The 19,631-nt window shown below is 37.3% G+C and overlaps 2 protein-coding genes across 4 annotated transcripts; one reads left to right on the top strand and one right to left on the bottom strand.

Moving 5' to 3' along the window:
- Window positions 1–1,414: 1,414 nt before the first annotated feature.
- LOC147385661 (SAND family protein) lies at window positions 1,415–13,591 on the top strand. Of its 3 annotated transcripts, none has more exons than XM_086423936.1 (15): window positions 1,417–2,192; window positions 3,367–3,446; window positions 3,561–3,632; window positions 3,735–3,774; window positions 5,293–5,394; window positions 6,286–6,407; window positions 7,117–7,249; window positions 9,135–9,226; window positions 10,887–10,968; window positions 11,196–11,260; window positions 11,499–11,801; window positions 11,902–11,993; window positions 12,384–12,448; window positions 13,032–13,123; window positions 13,288–13,591. In XM_086423936.1, the coding sequence occupies exons 1-15, from the start codon at window positions 1,680–1,682 to the stop codon at window positions 13,331–13,333; spliced, it is 1,899 nt and encodes a 632-aa protein (XP_086280062.1). In that variant the 5' UTR covers window positions 1,417–1,679; the 3' UTR covers window positions 13,334–13,591. The 3 variants fall into 3 exon arrangements, with proteins under 3 accessions (XP_086280064.1, XP_086280062.1, XP_086280063.1); XM_086423937.1 differs by having other exon boundaries at window positions 13,032–13,157; XM_086423938.1 differs by lacking the exons at window positions 3,367–3,446; window positions 3,561–3,632; window positions 3,735–3,774 and having other exon boundaries at window positions 1,415–2,192.
- Window positions 13,592–18,680: 5,089 nt separating this feature from the next.
- LOC147385660 (50S ribosomal protein L16) lies at window positions 18,681–19,040 on the bottom strand. The gene has a single exon (XM_086423178.1). It carries the CDS (start codon window positions 19,038–19,040, stop codon window positions 18,681–18,683), a length of 360 nt encoding a protein of 119 aa, XP_086279304.1.
- Window positions 19,041–19,631: the final 591 nt, after the last annotated feature.

Below are 19,631 nucleotides of genomic sequence, written 5' to 3'. Positions count from 1 at the left end.
CTAAAAAATATAATTGAAAAAGAGAGCTCTATTGCCCCCACCAATTTTTTCAAGAGCACTCCAGCACGAATATTTTCTAAAATGTATGCAACTTATAGCAAAATTCCAACTTCTGTACCCTATTCATTTTAATTCCCAAAACATATTTTTCTTGGAAATTCATCACTTTTATAATAAACGGATTCATTGATAAATTACCAACGAGATCATTGACATGGCAAAATCATTGGTTTTTTATTTAACGAATTCTTTGATTATAAAAGTGACGAATTCACTAGAAAAAAATGTTTTGGGAATTAAATGACGAGTATATATGCTAAATTCTTCTATGGTATCACATGAATTGGGGTGGTCTTTGTAAAATTTGGCTTGGCAATAGAAACAGGAACATGTAGCAGTAGAGGTCCATGTACATAAGGCTAAGATGTACGAAAAAAAATCGTGCAAATACCTATAAGCATGGGATTGCCACACTAGCAGATTAATGGCTAGGCATTGAGGTACACAATGTTGGAAAAAAAAACAAGGAAGGTGCCTGACTTAATTGTCGACCATGTCATCACTTCCTCACTTGATTACGAGCGAGGTGCCTCCATGAGGTGTGACTTGGACTTCTTAGTGTAATTGGCTAGTACTCTCGCTATATCTCATGTGTTAGACGATCTTTATCATCAACTTTCAATATAAGATGTATGGCTTCCCCGTGGAACACAATGCATTACAGTGGAAAATTGAATGATATATTATGATTTGATTAAGGTGCTGCATATGTTGCATTTTTAAGATGGGATTAACCAAATCCTGTGATGAAATAAACATTAGTTTTGCAGTATTTTATGGGACATGTAATCAAACAACCATGGTTTTTTGTTATTTGATACAATAATAAATCATCGGTTCACATGTTTCATTAATTTTGTTTTACCTAATGTAATGGGTACTCTTAAGTTCTAGTTATTGTTCTGTTTTAGAATTCTTGTTTAAGCAATTCGTACAAAATATTTTGACATTAGATTTCAATTCTTCCTTATTTCAAGAGTCTAATAATCATAATTTCTCTTGATAACGAGTTAGGCTATATTTGGTAATACTTTTGAAGTTTGAAATCTAGAAAGTAGAAATCAGATTTTAGAAATTTCATCCAATGTGCCCTTTTCACTGGTTCAATACTTCTGAATTTTGATTTTGAAATCTGAAATTTGAAATGCAACAAACAGAAATAAAGTTTCTAAAATATGAATTTTAAAGATGGACCACCTTTATTCAGACTTCAGAAGTATTACCAAACACATACTTAATGTATTTGGGGAAGTGATTCTCCCTTTGATTTTTCAAGCAATCAAACGCACCCTAAAGTGTTTGTTAAAAAGAAAAACACTTGTTAACTAGAGGCCAAGCAAAGCAACGCATCAAACTGCAAATTTTTAACTATAGTACCACACACACTCACACGTGCGATATAGCTTCAGCTAACTAGTAACTACTGGTCAATGTACGGTACCATCTCTGGGTGGTCAGTTGGAGAGAAAGAGTGACTGACGGGTAGAAGAAGGAGACAACGCGTCACCACAAATCAATCTATTTTCTTCCTTCTACTCCGAGCTCTCCCTTTTGCCCAAACCCTAACCCTAATTCCCCCCCCAAATCTAACAGTGAAATAAGGTCTCATCCCAAAACCCATGGAATCCGATTCGAGCTCATCAACCGAGCAAAACCCTAACCCTCCCAATGCTTCCGAAGAAAATCACATGAAATCTCTATCTCTGAACGAATCTGACAATGCTTTCGATGTCGAAGTTGCTCCAAATCACGAAGCCTCTAACGATTTCGTAAATGGATCTATGAACACCGATTATGATCAAAGTGATGAGCCCCAGATCGAAGAAGAGCTTTCTGTCGATCCAACACCTGTGGAGGCAGCACTTGAAGTCGTTCATGAGGTTAGAGAGAGTTCGTCTTCTGGTGTTGTTATCCGGAGAGACAATTCAGAGGTTGAATTTGATGTCCCTTCGAGTCCTTGTAGCAGTGGCTACGCTGGAGAGAGGGGCAGTAGTGGCGCATCATCGACTACGTCTGAGATTCAAGAAATTGATGATGGAAATTTCAATGAAGGTGTAGTTCATCAGGGTGATTCGATTAATGCAACCTCAGATTCGGCTTCGTGGGTCCCCGGGAAACGGCACATTGATGAGGTCAGTCATCTGTTATCTTAATTCGTGAATCATTACCATCGCCTACACCTTGTATTGATTGCTGAGTGTGAAACATGAATCCAATTTTGCTATTTTAACTCTCTCATGAACCATATATTATGCTCTTGGAAAAAAGCTATCTTGGAGAACAATAGAACGACACCATAATTGTTTTTAATAGTTTGAGAAACAACACAATTTCAGTTTTTTATGTACTTCAAGAACTTTCAACAAAAGGTTGTGATTTGATAATTTAGCAACCGGAGAACTAATTGAAGTTTTATTAGGCAAACAATTGTTTCAAGAAATAATGGAATTATTGGATTATTTTTCAATGAAGATGAGTAGGTTATTATAGAATCTAGAAGTAGTACAAAATTATCACTAATAACTAAGTCCATTTTCTTTTGTTCTATCGGTAGGTTTCAAGTTTGACCATAAGTTTTTTTTTTATAAGTGAATTTTTTTATATTAAAGGCAGTGCTTTAAATGTTGTTCTATGGTTCAGGGGCTAGATTGTTCCCTTGGTGTTAATAATCGGATTTGTTAAGTTGGTTGTAACACCAAATTTGTAGTCCTCTGTAGACAGCATTTCTATTCTTAATAATTCTTTAATTGTTTCACTGCAAAGCTTGATAAAATAAAAGAATTAATTGTGGGTGAGAAGCTAGGCGTCTGATTTATTTTTGGATATATTTATGACACATTTTGTGCTGTCTTTGGGTATGTTCTTTTTGAAAGTGTAGAACATTAGTCCACCATCAACAAATATTATACCTCCTAAACATACATGGCAGTTTATTAAAAAACATTAATTATAGTGGCTTTTAGTTTCAATGGGAACCGTACCCTCATAATAGGTGGGCTACCACAATTAGTTGATCTTGACTGTTCAGTTGTGGACCACCGGTCTCTTGGTGGGCATGACCAAGAGAGGAACATCATCATTCAGGAATAGGACAGAAATAGCAAAATGGTCCAAAACATCCAGCAGAATTGGTTTAGTTTTTGAGTCATGCCTCTCCAAGAGGTCGGTAATTGAGCTGCCCTGATCTATAAGCTGGTGAGCACATGTATGAAATGTCATTCTTGTCTCACTGCCATGATTCAACTCTTAGCTTCACTAAAAATTTGAGTAACATCATTGATTATTTGATCTATAAATGATGTGCAGGATGAGGCTTCTGTTTCTTGGAGGAAAAGGAAAAAGCACTTTTTTGTGTTGAGTCACTCTGGCAAACCGATATATTCCAGGTTATTCTCAGCTGCTCAAAAAGTTAGAATATGAGATGTGTACGTCAATAATAAACGTGATACATGCTATGGATTTTGTTAATCTTTTGAATGACATCTTTAGTCTACTTCTAGGTACGGAGATGAACATAAACTAGCGGGGTTTTCAGCAACCTTGCAAGCTATCATTTCCTTTGTGGAGAATGGGTATGTCCTCAACCATCTTTCTCGATCATTCTTAGTATGCTCTTCTCTTATCTAATATGCTCAGGAGGTTTCTGTTGGTTTTTCTCTTTTGATTTCTTTTAGGGGAGATCGTGTCAAATTTGTGCGGGCTGGAAAACATCAGGTCGGCTTTCATTTTGACATTACTTGATCACACCAAAATGATTTATAAATAACATATGATGTGGCTTTGGACAGACATGATTGAATGGGCAATAAATGTCATTATGAGGGGAGGAGGGTTAGGACTCCATAGCATTAATAATATGAACATTGCTTTATTAGGAAAATGGCTTTTGAGGTTTGGATTCGAACAAACTAATTTATGGAGACAAGTGATCTAGTCTAGATATCGATCGGGGGGGGGGGGGGGGTTCATATGGAAAGTGATACGGTGACTTCAACTTATGGGTGTAGTTTGTGGAAGGGTATTCAAAATTTTTTGTGTGAGGTCACAAAATACATTGTTTTTTGAGTTGGAAAGGGAGACAAACTACACTTTTGGGAGGGTTGCTGGCTTGTAGAGGCCCCTTAAAATCAATTTAGTGATTTTTTTCCTTTTTTTGACTAGAATTTATCGATTTAGAACTCTCTGGAGTAGCATGAAGGAGGGCTATCGGGGGAATTTGTCTTTAAGAGGAAAATCAATTGATTGGAAGGTCGACTTAGTTGGTGGCCCAATTAAAGCTATTTATGACATCCCACTATCTCCATTGACCAAGGATGCAAGGGTTTGGACTAAGACATGTATTGGATTGTTTTCCATTAAATCTTTTTGCCAGTCATTTTTGAATTCTTGTCAATCATATTTCCCCATCATCTTGATTTGGGGATCAAATATTCCGTCAAAAGTATATTTTTTTCATGTGGTCCGCAACACTAGATAAGATCTTAATCATGGACACATCCACTTTGTTAATTGCCGCTTCTTATATAAAGCAGTCTTGTGAGACCCATTTAGTGCATTTTTTTTCCATCATAAGGGCATCGAGTGACTGTTCCCTAAACTAGTCAAACTTCTTCAATGTTGGACTTTCATTACATTCAGATCATGAAGGAGGATCTTGTGTGGTAGTATTTCATTTGCAATTTACCGGGGCATTTGGAAGGGGGGAATAGGAGGGTGTTTGATGGCAACGGACACAAATAAAGGAAGATGATCACAACTAATTTGGGTTTACTGTTCTATTGATGTAAGACGTATCAAGAATTTAGTTATTTTTGTTTGAAGGTTCCAATTTTTTTGGAGGGACTTCATGATTGTTGACGAAGTGGGTTTGTTTATGTTGACGACGTGGGTTTTGTCTTTTTGGGTTTAGCTTCTATGTGCCATTAAGGTATTCATTCTTTCTAGGAAGATCTCCTCAACCTCCTTCCTATTGTACTGACTTTATCCTACAGTGAAACCTTTTACTTGTTAAAAAAAAAATGCTCACCAAGACCGAAATCTTCATCTCTTAGAACTCCCTTAGGCTCCGGAGTAAGAGCTCAGTCCACTATTAATTTTCGAATCATTTCCAGAATCAAGTAACTTCCTTCTTCAGCAGACATGAGATGCCTAGATTATTGGCAATAGGTTTCATAATCGGTCGACTTGCCTATCAACAAATACTTGGTTGACTTGAAGTTGTTTCATGTTCAGGTAGTTTTTCTTGTGAAGGGACCTATTTATCTGGTCTGCATAAGCTGTACTGAAGAGCCACAGGAAGCATTAAGGGGACAATTGGAACTTATTTATGGTCAGGTATTTAATATTTTGTACCTAAGGTTCTGTTTCTGGAAACTTTTCATTTGATACTGCCTACTTGTTATATTTTATAACTTGTGCTTCATCTAAACATCATCTTGAATACCGGGTTGGCGATATGAATCTTATTTTGCCATTGATATCTTCTGTAAAGACATGTTCTCCGATTTTATTTTATTACTATTACTATTTATGAAATTGACATCAATTGATGGCTTATTTTTATTTTTATTTTTCTGGGATGTGGAAGGGGTAATTTAGACACATTCCTCCCAATTTTGGTCAATATTTGAGATACCATCCTGTGTTTCCAAACTGATGATATAACCCCCTTGACCCGATCTTCTGTAAAAGACTAACAGAAAATGACCTAAATGCGCTTGTCTTCAAACTCTAGCCAAAAGTCCTTGATTTTTCTCCCATAAGCCCATTGTAGTCGAACTCTTCAAACTCTAGGGTAAATCTTTTTTAACCAGGTTGACCTCGTCTTCAACCTCTTGCCAAAAACCCTTGATTTTTTCCTCTCAATTTATTGTCTTCACCTTCCCAAAAATTCTTTATTTTTCTTGAGGTTTGAGGGAGATATAATCTTGGGGTTAAAGGCGAGGTAAACAAATTTTGCCCTAGAGTTGAAAGATGGTGAGTTTTGGCAGGAGGTCGAAGATAAGGGCATTTAGGTCATGTTCTGTTAATTTCTTCATGAAGACTGCTGTTAGGGGTGTTATATCGTAAGTTTGAGAAACATGGTTGTATCTAAAATGTTCACCAAAATCTGGAGGGGCATGTTTAAATCACCTTTTTTTTCTATATTTTCATAATATGAATTGGCGTACTTACTGCAGTTTTCTAATATTACTTCCTAACATATTTATAATGATATGGATGCAGCTGCTAGTTATCTTAACAAAGTCAGTAAACCGATGCTTTGAGAAGAATCCAAAGTTCGATATGACACCTTTGCTTGGGGGAACAGATGTTGTCTTCTCATCTCTGATTCATGCCTTCAGTTGGTTCGTTTCTTTGCTCTTTTTGCTGTTACTACTTTGAAGTTAAAACAATATTTTACCGGATCGTCTCTATATAGCTCTGATACCAGGAGATCTTTCTTTTTCTTTGTGAATTTGTGGTTTTCTCTCCAACGCCATTAAGGTAAAGATTTTGGTTTTTGGGGATCATATTGACATATTTTCCATCTATTTGTGCACGAGTGCACTTCTATATAGATGAAACCAGTAATATGTGCATTTCTAGGAAAGTTGAATTGGGTTTATAGCATGTCCGTGAGATAGTGTGCGGTGTGCTTGTTTCTTTATCATCGTTGTTGTGGATTAAAATCAGGAAATGTGGCCCTGCTCTCTCTTGTTTCTTTTTTCTGTTGTTGTTGATAGGCAAGTGATGAGGGTGTGGGTTGGGTATCAAACCCAGGTCTGTGGTGCTAACTTCTCAAGCTGGCACCTTCATGATCTTCCCCATTTTGTTTTATTTGCACTTGAGTCGAAGCTATACAAATTCCCTATTACTTTAGTTTTTATCATTTTATTTAAATTTTGTGCACTATGAAAAAAGCACATGCTCAATTCTATTTAAGTTGATATGCGGACTTTGTTGGTTTCATTGTCAAGAGATGGTCGTATGTATGATGCCAATGTAGGAAGATTTGTTTACACATTCATAGAAGCTCAGTTGATTCATTTGCCATCTTTTCTTTCTTATTTTCAGGAACCCTGCCACATTTCTTCATGCATATACTTGCCTCCCTCTTGCCTACCCAACAAGGCAGGCTGCAGGTGCTATATTGCAAGATGTTGCTGATTCAGGTGTCCTGTTTGCAATATTGATGTGTAAGCACAAGGTTTGTCTTTATACTTCAGTAATGAAATAGATGGATTTGCATTTATAATGCATGGGAAGCTACTAACCTTATAAAGAAGAAAAAGATAGAGGCCTGAAATCCATTTGGGAAGCATTAATACAAGATTTGATGTTCTCATATTACTAATAAAAAAAATTATGTTCTACTTCAGCATAAAATCCTAGCTGGTTGTTACTGAAAAAAATTCCCACCTGGTTTTCACCATTTAGAATGACTATCTTGTGGCTGCAGTCTTTGTATGCAATGCTGTTTGATCATAAAATGGTAAGTGGTAGGATTCAATTTCAATTGGGATTTAATCATTGAATCTGAATTAAAAAAATATTGAACAGCTTAAAAATCCTTACAAGAAATATGTATTATGCCTACTACATTTTTTTTCATCTTTTGATAAGCATTATGCCCTACTACATAGCTCTTCATATAATGAGAATGTTCTGTACAAATAATTTACCTAGCAATTCCAATATGCACTACACACACACTATTCCAAACTCATAATCTAAAGGATCTTTTTTCAAAAAGAAAGATTGAACTAATTTTTCTTTACTTTATTGCCAATTTCTAGCAAGTTTTCATCTATCATCAATTTTTCAAATTTTGTGCCTGCCATTTCATCATTTTTTCTTTTTTTTGATAGATAAAGATAAATTTATTGATAAAGAGAACGAGGGGGTCGAGATGACCAACCCAAGAAACAAAGAGAAGCAACAAGAAAAACAAAACAAGGAAGAAAAGACAAACAACACGCAATAGACGAGAAACTCTTACGTTAACGAACAAAGCCTATCCCATCTCACAATAAAATCTTCAAAGAAAATCCTCTTAAAAATTCCTTATGGAGTTTACTCCAAGAGTACAAGAGCTCCAAAATAGACAAAACTAAACCTTCCGTTGAATAACCTTTCCCTTCAAAGATGCATTAATTACGCTTTGTCCAAATACCCCAATAAATAGCAAAATGAGTCAAGAACCAAAGAATCCGTTTTGAATCCGAAAATAGAGTTCCCCACGTCAACCAAGATTCCAATGCCGACTTGACTAACCAAGGAAAGCAGCCCACTACCCCAAATAGAGACAAAAAATGTGACCACATGTGATGTGCCACCCGGCAATGAATGAATAAGTGGTCCACCTATTCCACCTGGATTCTACACATACAGCATTGGTTTGGTGAAATAAAACCTCTTCTGATCAACTGATCTTATGTTGCCAATCTCCCTAAAGCCACCATCCAGATGAAGACCGAAATCTTGGGAGGTATTTTACCACCCCAAACAAATGCATGAGGGAAACTCTCTGTGCTGCTTGAAGCAATGCTGTCATACATGGATTTAACTGTGAAATTCCCATCCCGAGTTCCAACCCACACTCTCTTGTCTTCTGAGGAATTCTGCGTGTAGTTGTTCTCCACCTTAAGAATCAGTCTTCCAAGTCTATCCACCTCCCAATCATTAAAAGTTCTTCTAAACCCAAAATCCACTTAAGCGTGCCATTTTCGAATCTCGTGAATGCAGATACAACTAGATTCTTTTTTAGGGATAACCCAAAAAGATCCGGAAAAGAGTCCTTGAGAGGACTATTCCCACACCACCAGTCTTCTCAGAACCTTACCTTGGTCCTGCTCCCAACTTTACATTTAACTCTGTTCTTAAATGCCGTTAATCAATAAAGACATGCACTGATTTTGTTTTTGTATTGATTAAGATTAAGTTCTGTCTTAAGTTGTCACATTTAAGAAATCCATTGGCCAATTGAAGATATCTTCTTTAAGATATACTCAGTCTTAGTGGCCTAATTGTTTTCTAGTTTTCAAGCTTAGTTCTATGTAGAACATGTTATCAAATAATATTTATGATTGCAGGTTGTTAGTCTTGTTGGTGCACAAAAGGCGTCTCTTCATCCTGATGATATGCTGCTACTTGCCAATTTCGTCCTATCTTCAGAATCCTTCAGGCAAGAAGAGTTCTGCTTTGCTATTTCATTTGTTGTCTTATCTTGGTCAAAGTCATTTGCAAATTTTGAAAAAAATTGCAACATGATTGGGAAGTGTACCTTTTTTTTTTTTTGATTGGTAAGCATACTGAAATATCCACTTTTATACTGTTTGTATTAGACAAAATCACATCATAAGTTCATCTCTAATTTGCTTGACATGTGCGGATTTGAATGTGAGGTTATCATTAGTATTTTGGGATTGCTATTTTATTGGTATACGATTTTTCAAGAATTTAAGGGGTTCTGGTTCAAAGATTTCATTTTTAGGTGGGATTCTGTGCTTAGTGATGTGATTTTGTCGGTGGTGTATTTGTTCGTTATTTCAGTTTTGTGCTTTGCAGTCTTTCTAGGATGGTCTTCCTGACCTTTTTCGGACTGTTCTATTTTTTCCATCTTAAGTGACCCTTATACTTCAAAAAGAAAAAAAAATAATGAAACTTGTAATACTTTCTACTGATAGGTAGCTTTGTTCAGCACTTTTAAGTCAATCAAGCCACAAAATAGGACTCATTTTGTAAAGGTAAAATCAAACTATATTAAATAGTGGAAGCAAGAAAGCTCACCATAGGAAGGAAAGGGAAACAGTTTGAGAGAATCTCACTGACCTCGAGTGCACAACAATACAAATCAACCCAACATCCCTACCCTCCAATCAAATCCTCCCGTCTGAATGCAAAACTGTTGAATCAATATTCTCTAGACTCTAGAGCCCTGGATGTGTATAGATGGAAGACAACTTTAACCTTCAGAAAAAAAAATGGTCACGCATATCAGACATTTGATGGCACCCTATAAGGGGCGCAAATCTCATCTCTTATCAAATTTCTTCTTTCTGCTATTATATCACATTGATTTTATACTTTTAACATTTACCAACTTGTTTGGTATTGAAGTCTTACTTGAGCCAAAGCTACTTTAAGAATATCTTCTAGTATGTGAAATCAACTGTACTGACTTGTCTGTGTCTAGGATTTGGTGGGAACATTGTCCATCTTGTATACTTGCCTTAGACCAACAATGTAACTATACCTAAGTTAACTATTTTACCACAAAGTCCTCATTCTCAAAAATGTTCTACAATATAAGTTTTTTCTTCCAATAATGAACAGGATGCTGTGAGTTTGTTACTGCGATAAAAACATGCTTGTTTAGCAATGTTGTGCTCTTTGTTTTGTAGAGATTTTCATGGACAGTTGGCATGTATAATCCTTTTAAAACCTCATTGTTTTCCATGGATACCTATCCTGCCGAGCTGTTACATTCTTTTTCGACCTATAGCTAAACTAAGCATCTGAGAAGTTGGTGCATATATATATAGGTGATTCTTGTAATGTCTTCTGTTTAGTTGTACACATTTTTAAAGGTGATTCTTGTAATATCTTCTGTTTTGTTGTACACATTTTTAAAGGTCTTGATATGGTAAAAGCTATAGTTCATGCACTTTAAATCTCATATTGAAAACATGAAAGAAATTTAACATTGTGATACTGAACAAAGCTTGGTTGGTGATGTATCCACTGTATGTTGCAATTGTCTGAATCTCATTTAGGGAGGCGAATGAAGCTTAATGGGACTGTAATCTTACACCATGTTCTTTTTTTTTTTATCCTTTATGCAGGACATCTGAATCATTCTCACCAATTTGCTTACCAAGATATAATCCTATGGCATTTCTCTATGCATACGTCCATTATCTTGATGTGAGTGTGATTTATTATGTCATACAAATAAATCCCTGATTATGTCATACAATTTTTGAATGTGTCCGTGGGGGATCCTGCTACCAGCGACCTAGGGTTTTGCATGAGGAACCTGCATGACCATTAAATCCCTGGATCTTCAATTAACAAGAATCTGTAACTGTTTTATTGGCTATTGTTTAGATCTTTGGTGCAATACATGACATCTTTTTACTGACTTATATCAGGTAGATACATACTTGATGTTGCTTACTACTAACTCGGATGCCTTCTATCATCTTAAAGACTGCAGGTATACCATTTTATCTTTTTGAATTAAAGTACCGGCCATAGAGATTTAGGTTTATTAGTCCTGTTTTTTCTTGCATATATAGGTTCTTGGCCAAGAATAACTAATATGAGTTTGATTGGAAAGCAACCCTTGTGTTCTCAACTCACGGCACTACTTTCAAACCCTACAGTACACATATAAGTTCCTTCTATGTTTTCCTCTCCACAGTATCTTAGTATATATAATCTTATTTTTATAGGATTCGTATTGAAATGGTCCTTCTGAAGTCGAATGTTCTTAGCGAAGTTCAGAGGTCCATACTAGAAGGTGGTATGCATGTTGAAGATCTACCCATTGATCCTTCTCCTCGCTCCACATCTTTATCTCCTCATTTGGGACAGGACAGATTTGCGACTGATTCTACCCAGAGATCTATTGAAGCAAACCTTGGAATTGGTGGTCCTGCTGGACTTTGGCACTTCATGTATCGAAGTATTAACCTGGACCAGTATGTATCTTCAGAATTCTCATCACCAATAAACAGTTCCAGCCAACAAAAAAGGTGATAGTGTTTGTTGTAAATTTATTCGACATTGGCTTGTGATCCTGCATTGTGAAAATATTGCTTCTATTTATTGAATGACGTTATACTTGTGTTGCAGATTATATAGGGCTTATCAAAAGCTTTATGCTTCCATGCATGACAGAGCAACTGGGCCACATAAAACACAATTCAGAAGAGATGAAAACTATGGTATGATGGCCATATCTTCCTGATACATAAAAGTTACCCCTGATGATGGAATGGCAAAGCATGTTGATTTGTTTGCATGACTGGCATTAAAGCCTTTTCATCCTTTCTTTTTGAGCCATTCCTTTTCTTCTTTGTACCCTCTTCTCTTTTCCTTAAATATATCACGAGCTATAAAGAAATAATTTAAAAACAAAATGTGTAGACTGGGGTTATCACAACTCAAAATTGTGACTTTACTTTTTCATGTTCAATACAGCCTTTTCAGTAGGTAAAAATTATGTCACAATGGAGACAAATGTTCAAGTTTTCTTTTCAATTTTCCATTTTGAAATCTTCTGTCGCCTGTAAAGTTTCACTAGACAGTTTAATACAAATGTGGTTATTTGGCAGTGCTACTCTGCTGGATCACTCAGGATTTTGAACTTTATGCAGCATTTGATCCACTTGCAGACAAGGTTTGTTCTTGCTTGCGCTTGAAATTATCCTTGGCATGGAAATTCAAAATATTTTAGGGGAAGCTAATATCTGCTGAACAAGAATTTCAATGTGGATGGTGCAGAGTTGAATGTGATAAAAGTTTTAGGTAAAGCATGTTATGTTGGGTCTGATTTATGTGACTGGAAAGTAAATGTCTCTATGTAATATTGCTATCTAGGCATTATTATATTAAATAAAAATAATCTATAGTAACGAAACGAATACATAGTATGATTTGATGGTTATATCAAGGAACCATATATATATACATATCAGATGTAAATATTTTTTCTTGATTACTTGGACCATATGTGATCACATTTGGTGGACCACTCTTCTGAGGATGCTTAGTGGACCTTCAGTTGTGTCTGACATACTTCCCCAGCTTGTGGGCCATCATTAAGATGGCTTGGCTTGGCTTGTTAGTAAAACTGGAATTGTCCATCTTCTGTTATATTTTCATAAACGAAAGCATGTTAATATTGGCTATCCATGATTTTATATTCTTTAGCAGATGTAGACATCTCCCCTTCTAACTTTGGTTGAAAATGGAATTTGCAGGCTTTGGCGATAAAAACTTGCAACCAAGTGTGTCAATGGGTTAGAGACGTGGAAAATGAGATTTTCTTGTTGGGAGCCAGCCCCTTTTCATGGTGAAATTTTCATCAGTAGTTATGTACACACGATGTATGCTATTTTTGTGTTTTTTCTAATAAAAATTTCCAATATTTTTCATCCACCTGCCCGATTGATCTGAACAAGCAAAACAATTTTGCTTGCAATCCAGCATTTATTGTGTTCAAATCCTTTTTTGTAGGTCTGAATCTCCTTCCATGGTCATTGTGGCTTCCACTGTTATTTGAGAGATCTTTAGAACTATGACGAAGCATTCATTTTGTATCTTTGTACGATAAACAAGGCTTGTAATGACCGCTGGATTTGGGAATTAAATTCTTACCACTTCGGATTCAGGCACTGGAATTTAGCAAGCAAAATATTTTTCTATCCATCACAGGAGGTAAAAACATTCAATAGATCATTTAATAGCCTTGTACCATTTTTATTTGGTATTTTCTTGGAATTTATGGATTATATTTATAAGAATTTCTCATTGTTCAATTCTTCCCTGACAATGGAAACTGTTTGAATCAAGTGACAACTGTTTGATAATTGGAACAAGATAGCTCTGTAGTTTTACACAAATTTCACCTTGGATGTTCATTAACTTGCAACTTTTGTCGGTCTTATAAAATTTTTGTGCTACCAGAGGAAGAAACACATTTATTGTTTCTAAGCACCAAAGAATCTGGGAATGCTGAAATGAATTATCATTTATGTGCGCTTGGTTACATGAATATAATTTTGCATATGGTCTTGTTTAGGATAAGGTATGGTTTGCAATTAAAACCCAGGGCCCTGAAGTGGTTCCACAGATGAATACATACTCATGTGAGGCCTAAACACAAGGACCAGTGTTCCCGCTTCAGCAGAGCAGAGTAAACGATGTTTGGGGCAGACACTGACAGTGGGTCAAGCTGACTGGCATTTGTTGGGTTCTGCACGACTATTGGATTCTTTGCAATGCAACAGACCGAAGAACTTGGTACCCTGATTCCCTTTTTTTTTTATATCAGGAATCTTCCCTCGTAAGAGTCCAACAAAGTGAAACATAGAATCAGATTAGCCATGTTGACAGGTAAGATTGTTTTGTTCTGCAAAGTGGGAGAAAAGCTAAGAGACTCTCTTCATGATCTAACTTGCTGCTGAGAAAGCTAAACAGACGGCACAAGCATGGATTCTTGCTCATCCCCTGAGCTGCTCCATTGATTGTTACACTGGAATCATTAGCTTCTTGACTAGAAAATATCAAAGATATTAGATCAAGGACCATCTGTCCAATGAGCATCAAATTGCTTCCCCAAGGTTGAGTGATTACAGTGGCAAGAGCCAACTGGAAGATTACATTAAATGGTTAGTTTTCACTTTAGCTGAAAATTGCTTTTCAAATAGGTCCTATGTCACATCTTTACTTTTATAATGAGAGAACTAGGTGGGGTAGAAGTGGGCCGACATCAAATTTTGGATCTCACAAATACCACTACATTTTCATTTGATCATTTTTGTCAAAATCAAGAAAACTGCAATTTACAGTCCTATAATCAAGTTGGTTAGTTTTATAATTACAAAAATATCTTTTATACTATGTGATCATCAAAAATCCTTTAATCAACATTTTAAATTAAAAACAAGCCCTTACGATACATGTGCCACCTTCTAGTGTATATAAATTTCTTTACTGTCATGCCAAGAGTAGCCGAAGTAGAATATTGTGGACACCAAAATTTAAAGACTAATGATAAAATGACATGTTGACACATGTGTGGTCGATGTGGCAAGTTCACAAAACCTTCGATCTTTTTTCCTTGTGTAACCCGAAGAAAAAGATTAATCGTTCTATGCACTTGCCACGTCAACTGCATACGTGTTAGCCCCACTTTCTCACGACTCAAATTTAAATTCCAAAAAGCCTCCACATTACATCAAATATTTAATGTTATGAGATATGTGAGTCCCTGTTAATTAATTTAAATTACAAAAATGTGTGCGTACTCCTGCATGTTTCATTACGAGATAGATGATATCAATCGATAGCTAAAAGGGAAGAAGAGGGCGAAGGAACTCCCCTAAACTTCATGGCTCCCTCTCTTTTCTAAAAGCGAGCCTCTCTTTTAAGAGGGTCGAGTGCCCCAACCATGGTATTAAAACTTGTTTTGATGCCTGAACGAGACCAAGTCATCTTAGATGAGTTTTCCGATACGTTTGAGTCATCTTATTCAACAATGAGAAAAATGAATCATGATTTTAAATCTCGTTCGATACGTTTTACTTGTCTATCCATCTTGTTGATGGACAATACCAAGATATATCGGGCGAGTAGTCTTGGTCTCGCACGAGATTTAAAACCATGGCCCAACCCCTTTATTAGTACTGCTTTTATTTTCTCTCTGGGTAGGTCAGCTAACATGATGTTCTCGGGGCACTGTACACATGATCCATCCACTTTCAAGCCCGATCCTTGAATGATGGAGCAATCTCAACCGTAGATCACTTTCCAGGGCATCCCAGTGGCACCCGATTTCTATGATCCTGGTACCACGTGAAAAGAAATTTAGGATTAAAAAAAGTAGAACTTATAACTAACAATTAATCATCTTTAACTTTAACTTGAAGTAAGAGACAGTTGTGAGTTGTGTACAGTCAAACCCATCTTCCTTGATGGCCGCGAAATTAAATAAAATAACAACAAAAGAAAAGTAGTAATTTGGACATACTTCTCTCTCCATGTTCTGATGAATATTTGGGATACCCCCAATGTTTTCGAATTGATGATAAACCCTCTTGACTACAGTCTTCTGTGGGAGACTAATTGAAAATGGCTTAAACACCCTTCTCTTCAACCTGTTGCTAAAAACAGTTAGAAGATGATTGTCCGATAATTATATTTTTCTTTACATAAATTTGCCAAATAAATCAAAGTTGAAGATTATGGGTTTCTTGAGAAAAATACTGAACTTTTAGGAATAAATCAAAGGAACTACGTATTTTAAATGCAAGCTTTGAGAGATTTTAGGCCTTTTTTTATGTACATTTTTAAAACATTTCTTTAGTTTCTTGCGTCTTTCGATTTAGGGTTTGAATGGTGTACTATACTTACATTTTTTTTTCCACCCCTTTGCCCATAATTCAGTTTCTTTCCTTTAATGAATTGAGGTGGAAAATATGGGATTTTTTTGGTAAAAGTCAAGGCTTTGTGTTTAGCACAAGAGATTGAAGACAAAGGGGTGTTTTGATCATTTGATCATTAGTCACTCTTAAAATACTGTTACATTACTCGCAGGAGTGAGTTAGGGAACAGCTGCCGGCTTCCCCAGCATCTCAAGTGATTAGGCAGGGACAGGATTCAAACTTGCTCGTGGTTGGGTTATGGGATGCACCTTATTTATTACGTCATTACTTACGTGAACGTGATGGATTTGAACAAGGTCCTCAATTACGACAATCTATTCGAGAGTCAAAAGCAGTGACTTCTTTCTATGTGGTCGCTTTCTGCTCTACTTCAGCTTCCAAGCAGGAGCTTGCCTCTTCAAATCCTTCTCTGGCTAATGATGATGAACTTGCTTATGCTCCCCTTTGATCGAGTGCTATTTCTATAAAAAAGATTGAGTAGGCACTCTTGCTTGAATTGGCCGAGATTGCCTCGGCTTCTTAGGCACATGAGGAACCGGCCTAACATCTTTTCAATCGAAATCCCAATCAAAGACAAGTTCTACCAAGGCCAGGGTGCTCGTAGATCAGATTCACTTTCCGGAATTCCAAGTGACATGATTCCTTCAGAAGCTAAAGTTGAATGATCGAAGTCTCCTTCAGGCGTAGTACTTCGAATGGCGAAGAGATCGAAGCGAAGTCATCAATTCAACCATTCGCATGGTCTCCCCTAAGACTGACCTCTTTTCCAAATGAACCGAACCTCGATACCACATTCATCAAAGAGATAAGGCCATCTCTATAGGGTGCACACCCCCCTTAGATCGTTCTATTCGTGCTTGAAAAACGACCCGAGGGTGTTTTTAGGCTGGAAATAAATAGATTGCCCTTTCCTGTCCTGAAAGTGGAGCCTCCCAACGTGGGAGGCTACAACTTGAAAGAACGGCCTCGAGAGACCCTTCTCATATAGGGCATCAACGACCGGACGAGAAAAAAAACAAGGATTTGTCTCCTATCCGAAAGGAAAGCCGAATGCAACAGGGAATCTATCATCTACCGCTTACCCGGACCGGCACTGAAAGACGGAAACAACCGGACAAAGTTCAAAGCCAATTGAGCTTGAACAACGTGTCAAGGTTCCGAAGGAACTAAATAGAACAATGAAAGAGCAGCAAATAACCTTACAACAAGATCCCTTTATAAGCGAGTGTAGTGGACTATGTGACTTAAAAGCGGAAAGCGACTTCCCGAAACTGGATAGAGGGGAGGGGGGGAGATTCAGAGGTCCTAGTTTAGGCAAATTCATTCTTAACCAACCTATCGCGCCTAGCAAGAGAAGAAAAGATAGATTGAATTGAATCTACTGCCGTAACCAGAGCGAGAAGGATTTGATTCTCAACCGCCTGAGCTGAACGTGTTTCCGACTCGCTTGGAGTTCCTACTTAACGGCTTTAAATAACTTGAAAGACATAGATAGGCGACTACCTGACGAGTGCCTGTACTTGTGCTGCTTAACGGAACCGTTACTAGCGTACGAAAGGGGAATCTTTCTCTGAACCGCCCAAGAACGGCTACCGGAACAGAACTAGCGCTTACCGCTACTCGCTACCTTGCTTATCGCTAGAAGGAGTTTCTTTATGGGTCGCTCTCGCTCCCTTGCTACTGCTAACGGTCGGTAATCAAGCTACCTTTCGTTTCAGGAGCTATAAATGACTAGTTTGTTTACTTAGAGATCAGTAGAGCAAGAGTTCTCTCAATAGCCAATACTCATATTCCCGCTCCTAAGAAGACTCATTTATTTATAAGGTTCCTAAACGAGAACTATTTAGCGGCTCTTCAAGACCTTCATGGCGGGTGTTCCGGTGTTAACGAGTGCGGGAAGAAGGTCAAGGACGGGCAGTAGACAAAGGAAAGATAAAAAAAAAGTGGGAATAAGAAGGAGAACCAATTCTGTCTTAGTTTCTGCAGATTCAGTGCCATGGTCGGAGGGAGAGCCACCAGCAAGTTATGGATCGAGTCGGCTAAAAATTGGAGGGAGCAGGGGCATGGACTACATGGGGCATCACCCACGGGGTCCAAGGCAATGGTTTCATCCGTTGACCCATAATCCATTGAGTCGGAGTCAGAGGCAGTCCCGGTCGTGGTTCTCAAGAGGCATATTGGGCACTGCTTCTTTGATTACAGCAACAATAACGTCACCAATATGAGCATATCGTCGATTACTAGCTCCTATGATTCGAATACACATTAATTCTCTAGCCCCGCTGTTGTCTGCTACATTTAAATGGGTCTGAGGTTGAATCATATCATTTTTTTTTTTTTATCTTTTCTTTCAATGCAAGGGGCGAAGAAAAAAAAAAACAAGAAATATTGTTTGTCGAAAAATAAATAAACCTGCGTTTGTTTTTTTTATTACAAAGACCCCTTTCCTTTGGTTCCACATCCCTATCCCGCAATAACGAATTGAGTTCGTATAGGCATTTTGGACGCAGCTATTGAAATAGCTTCTCTGGCTACATTTTCGGATACTCCACCCATTTCATAAAGTATTCGACTCGGTTTAACGACAGCTACCCAATATTCGGGAGATCCCTTCCCCGAACCCATACGTGTTTCCGTAGGTCTTACTGTAACAGGTTTGTCTGGAAATATACGTACCCAGATTTTTCCCCCACGACGCGCATATCGTGTCATTGCTCGTCGCCCTGCTTCTATTTGTCTAGATGTGATCCAAGCGGGTTCAAGTGCCTGAAGAGCGTATCTACCGAAACAAATACGATTTCCTCGATAAGATATTCCCTTCATTCTTCCTCTATGTTGTTTACGGAATCTGGTTCTTTTGGGGTTATAGTCGATGGTTGTTTCTCAATGCCATCTCTACTTCAGAACCGGACATGAGACTTTCTTCTCATCCAGCTCCTCGCGAATGAAACGATTCAATAATATTAAAGATATTCATGTATTTAATGAATAATACTCCGAATCATGGGAGTTTTTGAGATCTAATCCGTCGCGTAGGAATTGTATACCTTGTTTGTATATACAACTAGACGTAGATTTATATTATTATCTATAATATTATAACGTCTTTTAGACTGATAGAATGCATTTTCTTTTTTACTTTTGTTGAATCGCCCAAAACTAAGCAATCCACTAAGGCTTTCGCGGGCGAATATTTCCTCTTTCAATATCTGTTTCATTCGTAGGGGCATTCCATAACCTCTTAGAATAAATGAATTGGTTCGTTCCGCCATCCCACCCAATGAATCATTAGGATTCGTTTTCAATAGAATCTTCTGCAGTCACAGGTTTCGTCGTTCCCATCGCTTCTCGATTAATGGTTAGGTCTGAACTCTGCAATGGAGCTCTTAATTAAATTTGTTCCTGAGTCAATCT

This window comes from Akebia trifoliata, chromosome 14 (genome assembly GCF_017979445.1).
Source record: "Akebia trifoliata isolate Shusen 1 chromosome 14, ASM1797944v1, whole genome shotgun sequence".
Lineage (NCBI taxonomy): Eukaryota > Viridiplantae > Streptophyta > Magnoliopsida > Ranunculales > Lardizabalaceae > Akebia > Akebia trifoliata.
The sequence above is the reverse complement of the archived record's forward strand: the minus strand, read 5'-3'. Positions and strand labels throughout refer to the sequence as shown.